This window comes from Zonotrichia leucophrys, chromosome 10 (genome assembly GCF_028769735.1).
Source record: "Zonotrichia leucophrys gambelii isolate GWCS_2022_RI chromosome 10, RI_Zleu_2.0, whole genome shotgun sequence".
Classification (NCBI taxonomy): Eukaryota; Metazoa; Chordata; class Aves; order Passeriformes; family Passerellidae; genus Zonotrichia; species Zonotrichia leucophrys.
In genome coordinates, this window is record NC_088180.1 from 6,725,891 (window position 1) to 6,743,907 (window position 18,017).

An 18,017-nucleotide genomic window follows, 5' to 3' on the forward strand; every position below is an offset into this window, starting at 1 on the left:
ATTTGTTCAGATCACGTTGACTTCCTTAAATGAATTTTCTGTCTTTGCAGGGTGGAGAACTGCAACAAAAGCATTTATTTCACATTTGATCCTACCAGATCTTCTTCAATACTTTATAAAAATCCTATTTTTAATTCCATTAATAAGAACTTGGATGCAAAGTTAGACCAAAGGTTCTCCTCAGCTCTATAATGAGATTCAAGCAGGTGCTCTAAGAAAGTATTGAGAACAGAGTACACAGGGGATGACTGCTCCCTTGGTAAATCCTTCCAGTTTTGATATGTGGCAATTCAAAGGCACTGCCTCACTTTCCAAAGAGAAAAGGGGGCAGCTCAGAACATTTGAATTCAGTTTCTCCTTTTCTTATACTTAGAAAGAGATTCTATGACATTTACCAAATTGAAAAAATATGTATGTAGCGTTTTAAGAAAGACAAGTAAAGTGTAAATATAAACACTATGAAAGCTTTGGCTTTAATTGCTATCTATTTGATTAATCCTCTGTTTAATTGCCTTTTAGTCGTATGCAATGGAACATCTGGTTGAAGAAGGGAAAGAAAATGCACTGTGATTACTGTTTTCTACTGTTCCCTCACCGAGGCCCTGCTCCCAGAGTCAGAATGAGAAGGATACCAGCAGTGCCACCCATAAATATTGAAACTGTGTCATCTGAGGGAAGAAAATGAAGACATCTTCCAAAAATGGAAGTTATATAAGTAAGTAAGGAGCATACATATTAAATGTAGAACCACAAGAAAGGTCACCAAAAAGATTTTAAGGTTTTGCCAAGAATGTGAAAGTAAGATTCTAAATGTTTTCAAATTCTATTACCAGAGGAGTCGTGTGAGACTGTAAGTAAAGCTGTGGAGGATGGAAGCACAGAAGAAGCATTCAACATGGCTATGTCCACAGCTAAAAGAATTATTTGTCTTGCTAGATTTGGTGGGCTGGGTGTGAGCAACTTGTCTAAAATAAATTGTCATCAGGAAACACTTCAAGAGAAATTGATAAATTAACCAGTAACTAATTGCTGGAGCTGTGCAGTGTTTCCACCAAGGGGTTAAAATGCTCAGCTTCTCAAGTGCTTGTGTCAGTGGGTTGGTTTTCTGCTGATCCTGATCCTAATGTCAGCAAAACAGGCCATAGGAAATATACCACTGATCTGCTGGTGCTTCAGGAGAGTTCTTCAAAGGTGATCACAGGAGCTACAAAACTGTCAGTGTGACTTCTGTGCCAGGAAAATTAGATAAACTGCTGTGAAAAGTAAAATCAATAGACACACAGATAAAGCTGGTGCTCTGTAGAAGCATCAAATGGATTCTGTTAGGGGAGGTTATGCCTCACAAATCTGCTGGCATCCTTTAAAGACATCAAAAAGCACATTGATATTATTTTCATGCTTGAATGTGGGATCAGTGTAACCTTAGATTGCAAGACTAAAACTCTGGGGACTCTTACCCCTGAGGCAGTCTGGACTGAGCTATTTCTTCTCTTCACCTGGATTCAAGCAGAGCAGGAATTCACATGATGTATATAACCTAACCATTTTTATAGTAATCTTCACTCCTATAGAAATAGCAAAGTAGAGAATAATGCACATAGCTCCCACAGTTTAAATCCCACGGGTAACAATATATAGTGTACTGAATTTTTAATAGCACATTATTCAGAGTATCACATAAATTGTTATTACTGATGTAATAAAACCTAAACCAACACAGCTGGAGAGACCAAGGTTGTAAATACACCATATATTTTTTGTATTGTAATAATACAGGCCAAATTATTTTAAAGTTTGCTGATTTTAGTTGAATTAGACTAACTCTGTGAACCTCTAATTCAGGTCCCTGGTCAAATGCCTTTGCCTAATTTATATCTCAATTTTCATACAGAAACTGATGCATGGTATACAAGGGGCCTTCTCTGTTTTACAGATTGGTTCTCCTGCTGGGGAAGTCAAAGACAAAATTCAGGTGAGGAAGATCTGAACACACTGTAATTTAGCATTCTAAGTGTTTTAGTTTTTTAGTACATAAACCTTCTATTTCTTTATTTATTTTATTTCCTGATTATCCCTCTGTCTCTGCTGTAGTCCCTGGTGAAAAAGTGCTCAAGGTGAGAAATCTTTGCAATGGGCAGCTCAGGTTTAGCTAAGCCCACCTTGGAAAAGGGGCATGGCACACAAGGGGACTGCTTGAGAATTTGTTCTTTCTTCTCTGTGATCTCAGTGTCCAGATAAAACATTTCTGTCTGTATCATGAATATGAGATCAAACCCTTACCACATATGTGTACTTCAGGCTTTTTGCTCATAATCTTTAAGGCCTGACATGTATATGTCTGCTGTTGCTGACACTGATTTCAGGGAGAACTAAACTCCACTTTCTCTAAAGCAGGACCCAGGATTTTGCTTTGTTCTTGACTGGCTGGGCACACCATTAGGCCTCAGTGCATAACTGATGGTACTGCACATCCATGTTATGTATGGTTGTATAACTGATGATAGTAAATTTCAAAGCTTGTTGTATGTGTAACTCAGGTCCTGCCTGAGAGTTTCTGAGCCAGTTTAATCTCTCAGCAGCCGTGCTGGCACAGAGGGGCACAGATAACATTCCTCTGCAGAGGGCCCCGTGACAGGGCTGTCAGTGCTGGCACCCCGTGGAAGTGTCGGGGCAATGCTGGACAGATGCTTACGTGCTGCACTGTTATCAGCTGCACTGGGTGTGCTGCCCTCTGAGCCCTAGGAGGAGCTTAGCTGGTACGTGATGGTATGGGCAAACCTTACTGAATGCATCCAGAGAATGACTGTTGCAGTATAAAAAGAATTTTGCTTTTAAAGCATAGATCAATTTAGTACAGAGGAATGCCGTGTTTAAGCCAATTCCCTGCTCTTTTTTTCCTGCATATTCACTTTTCTCATATAGTTTTGCTATTAAAAACAAAAGGCATCTTTGCTAAATACATTAATGCAGCATGAAGAAACATCCTGAAAAGTACATCCAGTGGATCCAATATATCCAAGTATATTGCAGGGATCTGAATCCTGTGTTTTCTTAACCTGAATAGGACATGTTATCAAAACCTTTCATCATTCTGCAGGGCACAGGGTCCCTGTAGCAGCCCTGACACTTATTAAGGCTACTTGTAGGGTTGTGAAGAGGAGGAGATCTGAGCCTACCTAACCGATAAAAGGAATGTAGCATGAAAGCCAAAGATAATGACAGATTTGACTCTACTGACACACAAAAGTGAAGTTGTGCATTTGGGAAGTACAGGGAGCTAACTAGGAGAGTTGATTCATGGTTCTAAAATCTGATTTTCACTAGAAAAGTGACAGTGTTTCCTGTACCTGACTCACCAACCCAGCTTCTTTCACCTGTCTCCCACTCTGCTTGGGCCTCCAAGGGAGCCATCCAGCCACAATGTGACCCTCTGCTGGCGATGAATATTCTGTTAGAGCTGCTGCTCCCAGGGCTTTGTCCCCTCTCTCCCTCAACGATTGCATTTGTTTGTTTCACTCCATACTCCACTCATCCTTTAATAGATGAGTTGTCAGTCTGCCTGGTTTTCATTCTTTTCATGCCCTTTCATTCAGAATTATCCACATTTGATTGTGTAAATCCTCTGTCTTTCCAGATACAAGTTTTGCTTCTGGGATTACTTCTATGTATTAAATATTTAGAACATAGATGATACATTTATCTCAGGCCCCTGTATAAGAATATTAGATTGGCAGGCCCAATTCCTTTGAAATTCCACAATCAAGACCTTTTAATAAAAAAAAGGTGTTCTGAGGTTCATAGCTGACCCTTTATAGGGTGTACTTGGGAGCAGACCCAGCAGCAATCTTTTGTTACTTCTGCATGGTATCTATGTTCATTAAGGTAATGAAGCTATTAATTGAATATGTAAGTTCAGGTAATTAAATACAAGACTTATTTCTTTAGTTTAAAGGGTAATAATAAAAAATTTAAACTTGCAAACTAGATCACACATTTAGTGATGATGAATGTGAGCTGGAAAGTGCAATATTCCAATATGAATTAGTTAATTGCATCCATTCATTAGGTGATGTACATTAGCAGAAGGTCAATCCATTTGAGGCTCGATGTGTTTTACAAATAATAAATTTCAACAGGTAAATTGAAGAGAAATTAAAAACAAAGTTTTTTTATATATTCTAATTCAGAATAAAATCCCTGCACCCAAGAACATGTTCCTTATAAGTTCACAGTTACCAGCACATGCTCTTTGCAGCACTGCTGGGGTCACTCTGGCCAGTGAGGGACAGGTGACATTTCAGCTGCTGGCTTAAACTAAAATGCTAATTTTTAAAACTGACCCACTTATGAAGTAAGTCCAACATTGAACTTTTTCAAGCATTTTCTGCTTTATCACTCTCACTGAATTATGAATTATTGAAGCTTGCTTAAATCCCTAAATTTGCATTTCAGTTTTGGACTAAATTTACCAACAACTGGTAAATTTACCAACTGTATGTAGATCTCTGTTGCTTGAAGAAAGTATTCTGCCCTTTAGGCCTCTTCCTTTTGCAAATTTTGTAAATTTGCCATTTGTTAATTTTGCCAGCATTTAACAGTTCCACTGGATATGAAATGGCCAATATGACAGGTAAAAAAGCTGATTTGTTTGACTTTTTTTACCAAAAATGATCCATTTAACTAATTTTTAGTGAGAAAAGTGTTAAATCAAATTTTCTTCATTAGACATTTATGAATATTCAGTAATAAAATGGTTGTTCTTAATACCAGCATTTTTTTCTGGTGTTAGAGGTAATGTAGAAATAAGGAAAGTAAAAGTGGATTTTATTCTGTTTATTTATAGCTTAAGATATATCCAGGCTCAATTATTAATAAATTTATAATTTTAAAAGAATTTATTCACTGAGATACATGAAAAATTCTGAAATAATATTTTAGAGGCTCCTCACAGCATTGTGGGTGTTGCTTCACAGGTCATATTGCTTAGGTGTATAATAATGCATTTTTACTTTCTGTGTATAATACACCTTTGTCTGGAGCAAGGACTGCTCCCATCCTGCACACAGCTCATTGGCCATAATTCTTAAAGAGATTTCAACCAGTGAGCCTTTTGCAATGGTCAGGCAAAGAGACATTTAGAGAATTGATTCAATTAACCTAGAGGAAAAAAGTGCTATAATGTGTGATTTATGTTTGCAGATAAATTAAAATACAAGTATCTCCTGAAGAGCATTTGCTGCCCTCATGGTCGGTAATGAAAATAGCAGGCAATTAAAATGGAACACCTGAGGTTGAAGCTTTAATGTATAGTTCGGAAAATGAAGTTCAGATTTCCTAAGTGGAAGGCTGAGCTGAAAAATAACTTAGGGGAAGTTTTTATTCAATCTCTACTTTTCTTCCAAAAGCAATTTATAAAGCACACAAAAAACAGGAAGAGAGATTTACTGAAGCAAGGGGCAAAGGGTACAGAGGAGTGGGATCTCTCAATCAATACTGAATTTGTATGAGGAACCAGGAATATCCTTGCTAAATGGTAGTGGAACAGCTGAGAGAAAAAGTTATATATATAAGAACTTATGGGTCATATTGAAATAATTTTGGGGTGGATTTTGCAGTTGATCTTGAGAGGAATCATTGGAAGTGTCTGATAGAGTGATGTGACTCAGTTCCTGTGTGTGTCAGTGCTTTCTGGAGCTCACTCAGGAGCAGAAGAAATGTTCATGGATTAGGAGAACTGAGAACGAAGAGCTCTTGCTTGGAGCCTTGTTGGAGTTGCTGCATCCACTGCCCATTTCAGTGGTGTGTTCCTGTGTGCTTGGGCACAGCTAAACTGCCCAAAAGATGTTTTGAGATACAAAGAGTTTCACCTCATCCTCTAGTCTTATCATTTCCTTTAGACAACAGGTACACAGTAACACAGAGCAGAAAAGTACCAGTACTCTGACTGAGAAACCCAGGAATGCCTTTATTACATCTGTATTGTCTTCAGCATTGCAGCTTTGTCTTTTGTACCCTGTCTGGCCACCACAGGTCCAGATTCATTTAGATTGCTCCAAATAGAAAAAAAAACCCCTCCAGGAACGATTTTGATGTTGGCTGCATACTAGCTTAAATACTAAGACTGAAGCAAGAAACAGAGTCACTTGATTGTTCTTCGTTTTATTGACAACCATTTCATTACAAAGTGTGAAGACTTTGTCATTGCAATCTGAAAGAGAACATATTTGTTTCCTGATTTGCTGTCTAAGTAAAATTTTAATTAAAACCCAATAATGTGAGAGAAAAATAAGCCAGTCTGACTTGACAGTTGATTTAGTTTTGCAAATTTACAAAAAAAAAAAAAAAAACCAAACCAACCCCCCCCTCCCCCCCCCACAAAGACCCCCAAAAAACCAAACTAGAAACTGCAGCACTGCAATAAGTAGTTTTCTGTTGTATGGAGGTGTTTAGGGACCATTGGACTGAATCCTGAGTATTGTTTCTGTTCTTTATTTTCTTTTTTTTGGATTAATTTTTTCTTTCACAAATTAATTAATTTTCTTCCATATTCATTGTTTTTACTGAGTTATTGTCCTAACTTCCAAGGCAATCCTCTCCAGAGTAAATTATTTATTAAATGTTAAACATTTGCTTGCATGTTTGAAGCCATGCCTTGATTTGCTGTCATAAAGTAACCAGTGTGGTGCTGAAGCCTGGAAGCAGCTCCCCAGGCTGGGACCATCAGTGTCCCCAAAATCTCTAAGATCTCATTCCTCACTCTGCTTGGCAGAGCTGCTCTTGTCATTGGTGAGAGCCCACCTTGGCCTGAGCACCAAGGGCTGAGGCATTGGTGTCTTCCCAGGTGGTGGAAGAGGAGCTCCAGGCAGTCCATCGCCATCTGGAAGAGCAACAGGGCACGAGTGCCACATCTCCTGGGAGACCTCCGGGGGTGGCAGCACACCAGGATCCTCTGGAATGGTAAGTGCAGTCCCATTCTCCATCTGGGAATGCCAACAAGCCCTTGGGCTAAAGGTCTCTGAGGACTTTTGCAAAATGAATTGCTTTGAGATGTAAGAGGAATGTGGTTTGTGTACAGCAAGAAGTGGATGAAGGTCACTGAAGCAGCTCCAGATTATGTGGGTTTGAGCTGCATCTCCACACACACTGGAATCCCTTCTCACCAAAATCTCCTGAATTTTATTGATCTAGTAATGAAACTGTCATACAGTTTCCTCATTCCTGAAACTTGTTTAAATGCATTCTTTTTTTTTTTTTTTTTTTTTTTTTTTTTTGAAGGAGCACATCCCCGCTCTGATTTATTTTAAAATGGCTTTTAGAAGGTGTCATCCTTGTGATGAAGTGTTAGGTCTGTGTTGCCAGTGTGCCATTAAAAATTGAATTTCTGACGTTTAAATGTCTCACTCATCCCAAGTGTCACAGTTTGACAGCTCTGCATGTCACATTACAGCAGAATATTATGAATCCATTTCCTCTGTCAGGTCAAAAAAAAAAAAGACTGAAAATGAGAGAAAGCAAAATCTGCAGTCTTCTTCATTAGTGAGATGGAAATTTACAGAAATAGACATGTTAACCCTGAAATTACTTAACTGGCACTCTCTACCTTGTGCTGCCTGTCTGTGCCCAAGCAATCTTCGTTCCATGTTCCTGTACAAACACCAAAAGAATGCTGGGACAATCTTTTCAGTTGTCTGCAAACTTGTCAAACGTGGAGTGAGGGATATAAAGGGCATCAACAAACAAATAGTGTTACAAAATCAAAACATGGCCAGATCCCATTGTTTATTTTTTACTATATCAATGAAAAGGTCGTGTGGTGTATTTCTTGTTGCTTTGTTTTGCCAACTTTAGACAGCTGTAGCTTTGGTGTCCTTTCTTTGTTCATCTGTCTGGTATGTGATAACTTCAAAACATGACATCTGATCAGGTTCAAAACATTGGGAGTGTTTGCATCAGTAAGCAGAACTTCACTGATTTTGCCTAAAGTTATGAAAATGGCCTGAGCTTTCTATGTTTTCTGCCTACAAGGTGTGACCAGGGAGGGTGCAGGGCTTTGATAATAAATTTCTGATGTCCGTCAGCTCTTGGACGTGGCTCCATTTGGCCGCTGCCTTCCCAGTGATGGGCTGTACGGCACTGCTCAGCCTCTTCTCTTGCACGACGTGGCCTCCCGCTACGAGGGCCTCCCAAAGCTAACAGCTGGCATCAGGTGCCTGTTGCTTGAACAGATTACTCTGCCCTTTAAGCCCGTTCCTTTCGCAGAGAACTTTCAGGAAAAGCGCGGCCGCGCCGGGCCTGCCCTGCCCGTGAGGCGCCGCTCGCCGCGCGCTCTGTGGCGGCCGGCAGGGGGCAGCACGCGGCCGGCGATGGCGCTGTGGCGGCGGCAGGTGGGGCCCGCGCGGGGCCGCTCGGCACCGGGGCACGGCGGGGCGGCAGCGCCGAGGGTCGGGGCGCAGCCGCTCCGCCGCCAAAGGAAAAGAGGGTCGGCCCGGGGAGTAGCGGCCGGGCTGCGGGCAGAGCTCGGGGAGCGCCCGGGAGCGGGGCAGGGTGGGCGCGCGGCTGCCAGGTGAGGCGCGGAGCCCCCGGCCGGCAGGGCGGGCAGCCCGGGACAGCAGCGGGCGGCGGCGGCCGGACGGGGAGCGGGCACGGACACGCTGCCGCTCAGGCTGAGCCCTGCCCGTGTCCCCTCCGCGCCTCCCCGGGTCCCGCAAGGAGTCGCCCGCCCTGCCCCGTCGGCTCCGCGCCCGAGCGCAGCCGCCGGTGCGGGGGCACCGTGTCCCGGTCACCTCGGCCCGGCAGGGCTTCCCCAGTGCAGCCCGGTGTCTCCCCCTCCGCCGCTACCCCGCCGCGGCCGGGGATCCCCAGCCTGTGTCGAGCTGCGGCTCCCCGCGGGATGCCTCGGGCGGAGCCGGAGCCGGGACTGGCCTCTCCCGGCCGCGGCGCCTCCCCGCCTGGCCCCGGAGCCGAGGGGGAACACGTCGGTCCCGGTGCTCCGCTCCCCGCGGCCGTTCCCCGGTTCCGCTCCTCGGGCGGCGGGCAGCGAGCCGCGCCGGGAATCCCCCGGCCGGGACGGGCCGGGGGGCCGGGGAGGCTGCGCCGCAGTGAGCGGGGCTGTGCCGCTCTCGCCCTAGGTAGGATGGACCTGCCCCCCTGCCTCTGCCCCCATGTCCAATAAGAAGAGACCCGGCTTGACACCTGCCTATATACAGAGGAGGAGAGCAACATCTTCAGCGCTGGGCTTTGGAGGGGGGGGACCAACCCAAAACACAACACAGCATCAGGGCAGAGCGGGGGGCTCGGTGGTGTTATAAAACCCCCCCAAGACTATGACTTCAAGTAAAATTGAGATGCCAGGGGAGGTGAAGGCAGATCCTGCTGCTCTGATGGCATCTCTGCATCTGCTGCCTTCTCCCACTCTCAACCTTGAAATCAAATACACCAAGGTAAGTTGTGTTCGTTTGTTCTGGCAGAGAAATTCATGGTTTTCTCTCCAAAGGAGGGATTTTGCTTAAAATCAGTTTCATTCTGCCCTACCCAATGTGAGTGTAGAGATATTAAAAAAACAACTGCTAAAAGACTGCCTTGGATCTGTAATAAAAGAAAAAGATTTTTCGCCCTGTAATCATATGAAAAACCACAGGATAATAGAAAGCAAATTATATCTGGCTTTGCCGCTTTTCTGAAAATGTACTGTTTTCTACAGAGCCGTTGGGGTTTATTTTCAGTGCAAAATCAGTAGTTCTCGGGTATGTTTTGGTGGCTTTTGATGTACTTCAGAGGACATTACTATACATACCTGAGTATCTCAATCAGAAAAAAACCCCTGTTTTCTTTCTTGAATTACCCTGTGTGCCCAAGGGACTCTTTTACATTTCCTGGAGGACTCTTAATACTACCAGGTTCTTACAGCACTGGAACAGGTCTCCACGAACTTCTGTGATTCTTGAATACACCCTTGAACAATATTGCGAGAGGGCATGTTTTCCTACAAACCTTTAAAGAGTGATTTTCATAGAGAGAGGGTTAAGAACAAACCCACTGTAGAAATTTAGAAAAATCTGCTGGGTTTTTGTTGTGTCTTATGAGACTAAATTGGTTTTGTTGATTAAAATGGGCTTTAAAAACAGTCATTTGTTTGTGAATGCATTATACATTTTAAAATTCGTTTATATATTTTTAATCTTTGCATCTTCAGTATCTTTAAAGAATGTTTTAATTTCTGTTGGAGAGGTTTCAGATCTATTGTATAAACAGATTACAATGTGTCAGACTTTGTTTCTAATTACCAAGTAACTTAATAGGAAAATAAGCACATCAGCACTGGAAAAAGGTGATAACATTTTTATCTACTGGAAATACAACTTCAGGAGCTTTAATGCTGATAGGAGACTCATTCTGGCCGATGTAGTGTAATTTTTTCTTCCATATCATCACTTCAAAAGCTTTTCATCTTTTCTCTTTTTTTTAGTGAGTGCCAAAATTAATTTGTCTTCTAATTTGTTACAGCAATTCCTTGTTCTAGAAGAATGTTTCAGAGGAAAGTCAACTGTTTTAAATTTCATTGCATTTTAATGCAAACTGCAGTATGCAAATCTAAAAATGCATATGGTTTCTTGGTCATCAATTCTTTTAATATAGTTAAATAAGTACGGAATGCAATTATTGGATGCTGTGTAGTGCTACACCTTGGGAGCAATCATACTCTGCAAAGAGTATTTGGCATGAATTTTGTTCATTGCTGGTTTCAGTGTGAGCTGTGCTTCAGGAGGGTTTCGTGGGAAATACTTGGGAGCAGTATCACAGCCAGTTTGCATCATAAATGTAATGCATTTCTCTGTCCTAAAACTGGAGAATTGTTTCTAAAAACCTTTGAAAAGGACAGCAGTCATCAGCAATCATAGCTTTCTTTCTGTGAGAATGTACAGTGACCTTTAATAAATCAATACATAATTCCATCATCTCAGATCTAAAATGTTATACATTTTATATTAAGGGAACAATTAAAAGAAAGTTATTTCATTTCAATATTAAGCCAAAACCAACAGCAACGTGTTTCTTCTAAGCTCGGATATCAGGTAACTCCTGGTTGCTTTTGAGAAAATTTTGGTTTAGGACAGGTATCAAATGTTTCACTTGGCATATCCTCTGTCTCTGTTTTTCTGTCTGTCTCGCTCTTTCCTCCTTTTTCTCTTTCTCTGCAGGAAATTCAAGTGATTTATAGATAATTGGAGTCTTCAGCTTGGAGTTTTGTCTTGGGCAGGACTTTTATCCTGGATCCACTTTCCCACCTATTACAAAGAAAAACAATCAAAAAATGAAATAATGGACTGTAACTTGATTCTTTATTTTGAGGGAGTGGTCACTTCATGTCCTAAATGACAAACAACTTCCATAAACAATAAATAACATTAGACTAAAGCACTTTAGCAAGGGAAAAAAAAAAAAGAAAACAACCCCAGACCTTGTAAAATCAGACATCTGTAAGCATTCCTAGCAGTCTCTCTCCTGCTTGTTAGCTGGGAATTTTAAATACACAACCAGGACACAGAATTCTTGAACTCTTTATTACAGGTGCCTATGAATGTAAAAACATAACCATTTGGGAGTTAATTCTTTATGAAAAATAGAAGTATCTATGAATATTTAAACTTAGTGAAAAAAATTTAAATATATTTTGCCAATTAAATTCTATTTCTGTAATTCTAAAGTTGGTTAATAGACAGGCTCTTTAGGGTAGAACGTGTTAAAATTCCAGGATTCCCTAAGTGAGTTTTGTTAAAGATTTGTAATATGTACTGGGAAAAAGAAAATTACTAATTAATCTTTTAATAACTGCATTACCCTTGGGTTGCTATGAAAACTACTTCCAGCTACATAGATGAAACAAATATCACCTGTGTAATTCTCATTTATTCGATTATTTAGCAGAATTATTAAAACTTGTGAAATATTACTCTAGGAAGTTTATTGAAATAAGCAGAAAACTATATGTGAAGTCCTTCCGATCCATACACCTGACAGAGCACCCAGAGGCAATGCATGTTTGGATAGGTCAGAAAAACATGATTTAGTGATGAAAATTGCCCAGTGCTGTGGTTTTATGTAAGATGTGCAGCAGTAGCTATTGGGACTTCAGTATTGGAAGTCAGCCTATGCTCCTTTAAAAAAAAGCAGTCATTAGAAATATTTTTCCCAGTTTTTTAATACCTTGGCACAGTCTGTGAAAAATAAAGTGTTGTAGATGTGTGTAATAAGAACTGGTGAGCAGGATGTGAACCAGACATGCAGGTGAGTGTTCAAGCACACAGGGTTAAGTTTTGTGTGGCTGGCAAGGACTAGAACTGCTACATTTGGGATTATCTCTCTTTTCACTGTGATGACTCTGTAACTCTTTACTTTTGAACATTAGCATTTGGGGAGAGATTGCATCTGCAGAGTAGGGCATCTTGGAGTATTGCAGGGAATGAGGTTGTTCCCCAGCCCTGTGGCACAGCAAGCCCTCCTCAGGCTTGTCAGGAGCGTGCTGGCAGTGCTGTGCTCCATATGTAGGGGGCTCATAGGTAGGAAGGGGATCCAGTCCTCCCTCTGGGAATAAGTCACGCTTCTACAAAAGTCAGCTTTGTGTCAGAAACTTTCCCAGAATGGCTGTTCCAGAAATATCAGATGTGTGAGATAAGCAGTGGTGTGATGTCTGCTAAGGACATGTCATTGGCATGTTTAGGATGGGGAGCACAGCCCAGAGAACCTGACAGCTTCTGAGGGTGGTCAGTGGGTTTGCACTGTTACACTGATGCCTCTCTCTTTTAAACTTTTATGAAACTCCATTTTCCCTCCCAAGACTGTCTCCCAAGCACCTGACAGTAGATGTGGAATCAGCCCAGTGGATTGAGCCCTTTGCAGCATTTCCCTCCTGCTGTCTCCATTTGAGAAGCTAAAGGTGTTTCTGCAGGATGTGGCAGTCCTTCCTTTGTTGTAGTCATGTTATAATGGCATAATCACATCTGCTTTACAAAATATTTTCGTTGTGGTTTTAATAAGTTGACTCTTTCAAGGACAGCCTGGTATAGAATGAGGAGCCCAGGGCTCTGTCCCGTCGCAGCTCTGTCACTACATCAGGTAGCTGAGTGAATAAACGTTCTCAGTTTGCATCATGTTGAGCACACTAATCCAGATGGATGGTTTATGTTTTGTTTCTTGCTTGCCAACTGATTTAAGTGTGAGCAAGAGCTGAAAAACTTCAGCATAAGGAAAAGCTGAAGAATTGTGGTGTTGAGAGCTTTTTAGAAAGAGGTGCCCTCAAGGGATGAAGTTACAGCGCAGTGGCAGTGAGGAGGCACATGAAACATTTCTCTATTAACAGCCTGTGATTTAGCTGACAACCATATCTTCTTTGTCCTGTCTAAATGGGTTTGCCTCTACCCTTACACCACAGGCTAAAATCTGTTCAGTTTATGCACACAGGCCAGGTAAACTACCCAGCACTGCAAGAGAAAGCTGTATACAGGGGTTGTATGAAGTATAGGCAAACTGCTTCTGGGTAGATAAAAGATAACAAATACATCTCAAATTGTCATATGATAAGCATCTGGATTTGAAGTATTTTATTGCTAGGTTTCAGTATATTCATTCCCATTGCACTTCCTTGGCATTACCCTTTCCATTAAATTTCAGCACATGTTTTCCAGATTTTATCTAGATAAAATTCTAGACTGACATTTACAATAGAAGGCAGGAAATCTATTTTATTTAGATTAATATGCAGAATCTTTGTTACTTTTTGAACAGAAGACAAGCTTTGGCAAAACTCAGGTAAGTGAGGAATACATGCACTTTCCCATCTGTCTTTCCCTGAATGAGCTACTTTGGTGCCTTTTGAAGTCAGATCCACTGAGCAATGCCTGAAAAAAACAGCTTGGCTTTTGGGTCACCTAGGTGAGCACAGTTCTTTTACAAAAGATGGGGCACAGTAAATTAGAGATGTTTACATGAAGAGTAGACAAATGGAACAGCTGCTTTACCCCTTTGTGGAACACTTCAGCCTCTGATGCTGACTAGGGATGCTGCTCTGTATCATCACAAATGATGTTTCAGTGTGTATACTGTATGAGGATTTACTGTTGTTAAAATCTCTAGTTTGAATTCTCTTCCAGTGTATTCATACCTTATTTTTAGTATTACAGTCCATCAAATCAGATAGTGATCAGAGAATATTTATGCAATTCCTTCCAGTTAGTAGCCTGAATGTGAGGTTATTCTTTCCTCCCAAACCTTTATGGTCTTCTGCACAAATCCAGTTTACCCAAGTTTTGCATGAGGGCACAAGAAACAAGCGTAGCCTTACGTGTATCCAGTCCCTGCCTTTGCTTATTCCAGTCCAGCCACAGCAGCCGTGAGCCTTAAAAACACAGAAAGCACGGGGCTGAACTGGCCCCAGCTAGAGAACTGTGGCACTGAGGGTAACTATGGCAGCAGCGACCTCTTACTGTGCTGAATCTGCTGGATCTTCAGGGAAAATGCACCCTGGTTTAATGCACCAAGCTGTACAGTAATGTATTGCTGACTCTGTCTGGTTGGTAGGGTCAGATGATGCACTGAAAGACTTTCTCATTGATTTTCTCATTGCAAAAATGTTTAACACTTCAAGTATTCAAATGCAAAAGATCCATGTATTAATTTGCATACCAAAACCAGAAGGCCAGTAATAATCAGAGCACTTGCCTGACTTGAAAGGCAGATAAATTCATACCCCAGCTCTGAAGCAAGCAGAGCAGAAACTTGAACATGGATCCCTAATTTCTCATGGGGAATAATAGGTCCAAATTTTGCCAACTTTGCCTGTATTTGGGAAGAATTTCATGTCATCTGCTGTTGGATAATTTACTTCTAAGTACTTATGAGGTCTCAGACATCAGCTTGATAGCCCAGTAGGCAGGACACTGATGAAGGAAAAGTAGAATTTGAGTCTTTGCTTCAAGAATAATCATGATGTTGGACAAGAGCAAGGAATAACACACACACTCGCACACTCTTTCATTCTGACAAAAGAAAAAAATCCCTCAATAATTGTTTCATTTTGTCCTTCAGAAAGATTTCCCACAGAAGTTGACCAGTTCTGATGCATTTCCATATTACATTTCTATCTTGTAGATCTGCATTTTCTGATAAATACCACTGTCCAAAAATTCTTGATGCAGCTTGTCCATCTCCCTGTGGAGATGCAAAATTGTTCCCAGCAGATCTTAATGGGCTCTGCCAGTTTGATGTTACTCAGTGCCATAAACTGCCTGGGAGGACCACACCATGAACCCACCAGATGCAGTTATTCTCTTTTCTTTACAATGCATGTGAACATTTCCCTTCAGAGAGCTGTTCATGGACATTGCAAATTGTGGCACAGATCCCCAACCAGAAGTTGTCTGAACCCTTCCTTCCAAGAGCCTTAGCATTTCCTGCCTTTGGCAAATTTCATCTCCCTTGAGTTGCCCAAATGTCATTTAACTTCAGCCCCAGTAATATTTTCTACAATACTCTTATTAGCCTGAACATTTTTATCTACAAACTCTGTACCTTACTATTAATGATCTGCAAAGGCAGGTGAGCCAAGATATTGATTGCCAGTCACAGTAATGAAGGGGCACCTTGCTATTAACCTCTTCCCAGGGAGAATTATCCATTTATTTCCAGTCTTTTTATCTTATCTCTTAACCACTTTTTAATCCATGGCAGGACTTTATCTTTCACCATATGGTTACTAACTTTCCTTAATAGCCTCTTGCTAAGGACTTTATCATCAAAAGCCTTTTTAAAGTCTAAATAAATTGTATCCACTGATTCATCTCAGCTTCTCATTTGACTAACTATCTTCCAAGAAATCTCACACATTTACAGAGATAAATGACAAAAGATGAGTTCAGTGGTCCATATCATAAATTCTTTGTCAGGTCTTGCATAAAGTCATATTTCTTCTTTTACAGTTTTGCAGCTATCTTTTGTAAGACTGGACTGTGGCATTTCTCTATTTATTTTTTGAAAATTCTTTTATTCTCCCCAATTCTAAAAAAACCCCCACAACTTTTTATCTGTTTGGGGTTTTTGTAGGAGTAGAACTCATTCCTTGAAACAAGTAACCAATATATCAAATCTAGTTCAGCTGAAAGAAGCAACAGACAAAAAATGCAATTAAACAAAGACAAGATTTAAGGAAGCTATGTAAATGTAATATAAGCACAGATATATAGAGGTTTAAAAAATCTTCAGAAAGCTGCAGTTCTATGCAGTTCTCTAGTGAGGAATCCTCAGACAAGGGAGAAGACATCTCTACCTAAAGCACAGAAAGTAAATGGATAGCTGTGTGAAGATTTACTACCAAGTACTATGCAGAGAACGATGAAGTCTAAACATTGATTGCCATCCAAGGGCTCAGTCATTCATTACTGTTATGTTAAGCAAATGAATTGCTGTTCAATCTGCATGTTCCTATCTGGTTTTCCCTAAAACACAAGTTCCCTATTTCAGAATTTGTCCAAAACCATATTTCTATTCATGAGTCTTTTCTGTAAATAGCAATCTACCTTTGTGACATGAGTACAGCACATCAATGCTAAGTCTCACGGTGAACTGAGGTTTAGGAGCACTTCATTACTAAAAGTGTGATATGTGAAGCCACATCAAAGTGTTGCTGCAATAGCACTGCTGCAGTAGTCTCCCAAATGAAAAAAGAAAAAGAACCTAATCCTTGATTACTTGGAGTCAGTGCCTTTCATGCAGAGCCTGGTGAACTATATCAGTGACTTGAAACATAATGCATTCCAGCTTTGTTGGACTGAAGGGGGAAAATACTGCAGAGAACCAACCACATCATGTTCTGTGACCCAAGTGAAAATGTTTAAGGTCAGCTCAATCTCAATTGGCTTCAGCTGGAGGCTAAAACGCTGGGACCACACTGACCACTAGAGTGTATAGACCCTAATCTGTGAGGGGTTTGTAGGTAATGAAGACTCTGAATTGAACTCAAAATCTAAGGGGATGCTGTAGGACAGCTGTGAGGGGCCCACAGCAGGTGGTGTGGTTACAGAAAGGATATGTTTGCTAATTTCCATGTGGATTTATAGTATGCCCTAATTTAAAATAAGTGAGTTACAAAAAATCCATTTGGAAAGTCACAAAAATACGGGAAGTGTTGCATGATGAAACAGGCTGGAGCCCCTTTGCTGAACTTGGAAAGAGGATGCCAGGGGGACACTGCCTTCTTACCATGCTCTGGTCCTGAGGCAATGATTACATTAAATCCCTTGGCTTTTACTCAGAAACTATCAGAAAGTGCCTTTCCAGACAGAAATTCCAAAGATATGTATTTACACAGGTAAAATCTTATCTCCATATGAGACTGATTTCTTTCCAAAGCAGAGCTATTTACCATTCTGTGTAAATACTGGTATTTTTAGACTCTCTTATAAAGGCTGATCTTATCATATTGTGAGTAGGTCAGTATGACTTAAATTTGTCATTTGTCAGTGTCAGGTGTACACTTCATCTGAAATAGATCTCTCCAATTGGAAGATCCTTCCAGGTCTGTGCTGTGGCATTGTTTTCTCATGCTTCATCATCCTCCTCCTCATCACCCCCACCATCACCCTGGTGCACTCTAAGTGGCTTTTATGCAATTCCTGATGCATTTTGAAAACTGGAAGAATTGATGCAGTAGATTTCAGGGTGCATTAGCATTCAGGATTTCTTTTTATTTCAGGAACTTTATTTCAGCTCCTTGCAGCACAATTGGGAGTGAAGCACTGGGCCTGTCCTGGACTCAGCCCTTAAATAATTTTTGGTGTACTGCTGTTGTTAGATATTTAATAAAGATGATTTCCCAGAACAAGTGTTTTTACCTGTCATTTTCCAGTCTTCCAATTAGTACTCTGCTTTTCTAATTTTTGAACAGAAATATAATCTACCTTGGGATAGCCAAATAAGGATCTCCCCAATAATAAGCAGCCACCTCTGGAATTATCTTCAGTCTCCCT

At 41.0% G+C, this 18,017-nt stretch overlaps 1 protein-coding gene across 1 annotated transcript in view; it reads left to right on the top strand.

The window, feature by feature from the left end:
* Window positions 1-8,814: 8,814 nt before the first annotated feature.
* Window positions 8,815-18,017, top strand: part of ALDH1A2 (aldehyde dehydrogenase 1 family member A2) — a 52,428-nt gene continuing 43,225 nt past the window's right edge. The window contains exon 1 of the mRNA XM_064722227.1: window positions 8,815-9,440. Within this exon, the coding sequence (XP_064578297.1) occupies window positions 9,324-9,440 (117 nt within the window). The 5' untranslated portion in view covers window positions 8,815-9,323. The remainder of the gene's footprint in view (window positions 9,441-18,017) is intronic.